This window comes from Chaetodon trifascialis, chromosome 7 (assembly GCF_039877785.1).
Source record: "Chaetodon trifascialis isolate fChaTrf1 chromosome 7, fChaTrf1.hap1, whole genome shotgun sequence".
Lineage (NCBI taxonomy): Eukaryota > Metazoa > Chordata > Actinopteri > Chaetodontiformes > Chaetodontidae > Chaetodon > Chaetodon trifascialis.
In genome coordinates, this window is record NC_092062.1 from 30,576,434 (window position 1) to 30,581,433 (window position 5,000).

A 5,000-nucleotide genomic window follows, 5' to 3' on the forward strand; every position below is an offset into this window, starting at 1 on the left:
GACCAATGAGAAACGAGCTGCAGAGCGATCAATGGCTGCAGCCGCTCTGATCCTGATCCTGATCCTGATCCTGATCCTGATCCTGATCCCGATCTGGATCTGGATCCACTGGATCTCTGCTGGAGGCATTGTTTACCTCCTCTGAGACGCCTGGGACCCTGTCTGGACCGTGACCCTCTGCGTCCTCCACAGACGGTCTCTGGTCTCTGTGGACATCTGGATCCGGTCTCATCAACACAGAATCAGAACAAATTCAAAATGATCCATGAGGTCACCAATCAATAAATGATCTGCACCAATGATCACTGAAAAAACAGTCGGCTTTATTGAGGACGTTTCCTCCAGCAGCAAACATGTGAACACAGCGGGACTAACAGCATCAATCAATCAATCAATCAATCAATCAATCAATCAATCAATCAATCAATCAATCAATCAATCAGCCTGAATGATCAGACGTGTCACGACTCTTTAAGGACTGTCGGGTGGAAACGTTCAGGTTTGTGTCTGAGGGTTTTTCCTCGGACCGTAGTGACATCACTTCCTGTGGGCGGGGCCTAGCATTTGTTGCCTTGTGTAGTTTGACATCGTTTCTCTCTGAACACAGACAGTGGAGGAAAGTAACTAAGTACTAAAGTACACATTTTAGGTACTTGTACTTTACTTGAGTAGCTCCATTTTATACAACTTTATACTTCAACTCCAGCACATGTCAGAGGTACTTTTACTCCATCATTACATCACAGCTTCAGTTACTCTTCAGACTCCTTCCTGTCCAGTGAAAAGCTCGTATCTCCAGATGTGCTGAAGTGAAGGATGAAGAGTTCCTTCATGTCTTCTTCAGCTCAGTAAACTCTTTAAAAACTCTGACAACAGCCTGTTTTCTTCCTTTCTGGAGATACGAGGTTTTTACAGGACGCCATGCTGCAAACATGTGATGATCTTCTACAATCTGAAGCAGTGATGAAGATTAAAGCAGCAACAGGAGATGAAGGAGTTCAATGAGCTGAAACACCTACAGCAGGAATATGAATGAACACATGAATGAACACATGAACGCAGCAGGAACATGAATGAACACATGAATGAACACATGAACGCAGCGGGAACATGAATGAACACATGAACGCAGCGGAAACATGAATGAACGCATGAATGAACACACGAATGAACACATGAACGCAGCAGGAACATGAATGACCACATGAATGAACACATGGACGCAGCAGGAACATGAATGACCACATGAATGAACACATGAATGAACACATGGACGCAGCAGGAACATGAATGAACACATGAATGAACACATGAACGCAGCAGGAACATGAATGAACACATGAATGAACACATGAACGCAGCAGGAACATGAATGAACACATGAATGAACACATGGACGCAGCAGGAACATGAATGAACACATGAATGAACACATGAACGCAGCAGGAACATGAATGAACACATGAATGAACACATGGACGCAGCAGGAACATGAATCCACAGACCGCAGAGAGGAAAACTTTACTCACACAGGAGTTTGACTGGAAGAGTGTATTTTCAGTGCGTATTAGTACTTTTACTGCAGTGAAGGATGTGAGTACTTCTTACTGAACGCTGAAGGCAGAAACTACAAAAGGCAACAGATCAACGTTTCTTCAGGAATATTTTCTGCTGGTTCGTGTTTCGGAAAAAGTTCGTCTCATGGTGAAAAGTCTTCGCTCCGAGTCGTCGTCTCATTGGCTCTCATCAGATCTCTCGGCTTCATGTCGTCGTCTCATTGGCTCTCATCAAATCTCTCGGCTTCATGTCGTTGTCTCATTGGCTCTCATCAAATCTCTCGGCTTCATGTCGTTGTCTCATTGGCTCTCATCAAATCTCTCGGCTTCACTGGTTCGCTGCTCGTCTTCGTCTTCTTTCAGACGTTTGATGAAACTGATTTTGTCGTGTTGCGTTATTGATCGGCTCGTCTTTGGCGTAAAGTTAAAACATTCAGTACATTCCAAACTGCCTCCCATAGAAAAATACAAACCAACATCTCCAGCAGAAAAAGACGGAGTTACTGGAGCAAGACCAGTTCTCCCAGTAAGGCTTCCAGTTCAGCTGTCCGGCAGGGGTCGACAGACACTGTTGTGATTTTACAAAATAAAACTCCTGAAACCTTTTCAGAATAAAGTCGAGACACTTGAAACATCCGACCTTTTCTCCAAACAACACACACTCTAGTCAAGCTGGACTGTGGAGGATCCACCTTGACCTTTGACCCCTCCAGAACAAACCGTCCATGACTTTATTCCCTCTGATGAAGTTCAATAAATACTGAGTTTTTCTGATTCGTTTGTCTGTTGTTTGTTTGCAGCGGGGCCCCCTCAGGTCCCTCAGAGGGCCGCAGACCACAGCTTGGGAAGCACTCTTCCTTCCTTTCAGACACAGGTTTGATTCCCACCTCGGGGTCCTGGAGCAAGGCAGTGATGGCCCCGCAGGCTGCAGGGGGCGGCGTGACGCTTCCCGCCGAGGTGCTGCTGAGCAAGGCACTGAACTCTGAAGGTGAGCAGCTTTTATTTACAGTTTCTGACAGTTTTCAAGGTTTACGTGAGAACACGTCTTCATCATCATCTTCATCGTCTTCCGCAGGTTTGACTGATCTGCAGATTAACGGAGCTAAAGAGGAGACGAGGCCACTTTCTGAGGGTTTGAGGGCCGGGCGTGAGGAGGAGGAGGAACAGGAGGAAGAGGAGGACGCCTGCAGAGAGAAACAGCACAGTCAACGCTTCGTGACGTCAGCCTGTCCAACATGTCCGGCCCCTCGGGGCCCGCACACCTACCTGTTGGCGGCGGCTGCAGGTGCGACGGCTCTGTGCTGCGGTGGTTTGCTGTGGGGAGGGGGGACGTGGGGGTGGGACGGCGGGGCCAGAATGAGGGGCTTTATGGGCACCACGGGTTTGGACGGAACCTGCAGAGAAAAGTGAGCGAAGCGTTTGGTGCGTCGACGTCAACGTGAAGTTTTATTCTTTGATCTGGTCTGAAGAGTCTGATCTTCATCAGCGTCTTCGCTCCGTCACAGAGCGACGACGTCGACAGCTAACAACACTGTCGGCTCACTGCTGCATAGCGCTTCCTGCAGCTGCCTTTCAAATTAAAAGCGTTTCAGCTTGTAAAGTTTTAATGTGAAAGGTCTGCAGGAAGTGGTGGTTTTCAGCAGCAAGACTCGCTGGAGCTCGCTTGATTCTGGCTGTTTGACAGAGTCCAGATCATCTGCTCCGCCAGTCGTCTCTCACAGACCACATGTCCCTCGCTCACTGATTGGTCCACCTGATCACGAGTCACCAGCTACAAATCACACGATCAATCAGGCAGAACTAATCGTCTTTCTGCTGATCGAACACCTTCTCTCCACATTCTCTCTACGTGCTACGGACATGCAAGCTACATGCTAGCAGCCACCAGCGTGCAGGTGTGATGTACCTGTCCAGGTGTGACGGGGTCAGGGGGGAGTGGCTTGTCGGGCGGAGCTGGTCGACTCACCAGCAGCTTGAAGGTTAGTGAGGAGGAAGAGAGAAGATGTTTTACACTTCCTGTTTAATGAAGTCAGGAGGAAACCAAAACCGTCCTCACGACGCTAACGGCCGGAGGAGCTACTGCGTTAGCATCCGGCTTTCTGACTTTAATCAGATGGAGACACATGCAGACAGACACATGCCACGCTGCAGCCGTTAGCTAGTGAGCTAGCAGCTGCTGGCTTGAGCTAGCAGGTTAAACGTTAGCTAGCATGTTAGTGGTTAGCTCACCAGCGGTGAAAGTGGCCACGATGTCGTTAGAAAAGATGAATCAATTCGTCTGATGATGAAGAATCACTGCACTCATGTTACCAATAATCAATCAATAGTGAAAGTCGCAGGTTCAAATGTCTCAAAGGTTTTTTTTGGTGTTTTGTGTGACGAGAAATTGGACATTTAGACGATAGTTTATAAACATTTTTCACTATATTGTAAAATAATCGACAGATTGATCAATAATGACAATAAATAAACAAACAAATGCATGAAAACATCAAGTGTGGATTCATCCGCCGCTGAAAGTAGTCCCTGTCAGATGCAGCGTTTCCTCCTGTTTGCAGTGAGCAGCTGATTGAAAATCAAACTAAATATGTGTGAAGTTTTTTTAAGATTTCTATCTTCAGTAGGAACCAATCAGCTTGGAGCTGACAGCCACAGACAGGAAGTCAGACAGCCTGAGAGGCGGACTGACGCCATGTAACGAGTCTCGACCATTTGAGGTTTAATCAACGTTTGACTGAACTCTGAAATACGAGTTTGCTCCTCCAACCAGCAGGTGGAGGCGACGTAGAGCTGGACGTGTTCACGCACCGCAGACAAACACAGGACACACAGGACGACTACACACTACAGGTGACAGTACCTGGCTGTAGGGGTCGGGGGGCAGAGGCTTGCAGGGGGGGGCCGGTCGCTGTTTGACAGACTGAAGCAGCAGAAATGAAAGTCAGAGAGCAGCAGGTCAGAGGTCAGAGGTCAGAGGTCAGAGGTCAGAGGTCGTCCTGTTTAAAACTTCCTGAGACTCAAAGCTTTCTGGTTTCATCTCCAAACTGCTCTGATTCAAACATCAGTCGACCCTGAATCCACACCTTTCACTTTAAGACGGAGCAGCTCCCGACAACTACACCTTTAAGTTCAGGCAGTGGAGGTCTTAACAGGTCCCTGAGAACTGATCCCGGACCAGTCAGACCAGGTCCAAACGCTCTCCAGTCCAATCAGGTCTGACGTGTGTGTCAGTCAGTCTGTATGAAGGATGTGAGGTGATGCGTTCACTGTCATCACGTACAGTCTGTGAGGGAGGGAAATCCACAGACCCTCATGTTCCTCTCACATCACAAACTGGTTCAGATTCAGATTCAGGATCAATAAAAACAAACAAACGTTTGCTTCAGTTTCAGAGGACGAGGACGAGGACGAGGACGAGGACGAGGACGAGGACGAGACGAGATC

At 47.9% G+C, this 5,000-nt stretch overlaps 1 protein-coding gene across 4 annotated transcripts in view; it reads right to left on the reverse strand.

Moving 5' to 3' along the window:
- Positions 1-2,509: 2,509 nt before the first annotated feature.
- The window catches only part of adam15 (ADAM metallopeptidase domain 15), an 18,784-nt gene continuing 16,293 nt past the window's right edge, over positions 2,510-5,000 (reverse strand). For 2 of the 4 annotated variants that reach the window (XM_070967213.1, XM_070967212.1), the window contains 2 exons: positions 2,823-2,950; positions 2,510-2,740 (listed from right to left, as the gene is read on the reverse strand). In XM_070967213.1, coding sequence (XP_070823314.1) covers positions 2,659-2,740; positions 2,823-2,950 — 210 coding nt within the window. In that variant the 3' untranslated portion in view covers positions 2,510-2,658. Of the gene's footprint in view, positions 2,741-2,822; positions 2,951-3,462; positions 3,529-4,416; positions 4,477-5,000 lie in introns of all 4 variants that reach the window. The other 2 variants (XM_070967210.1, XM_070967211.1) reach the window with 2 other exon arrangements.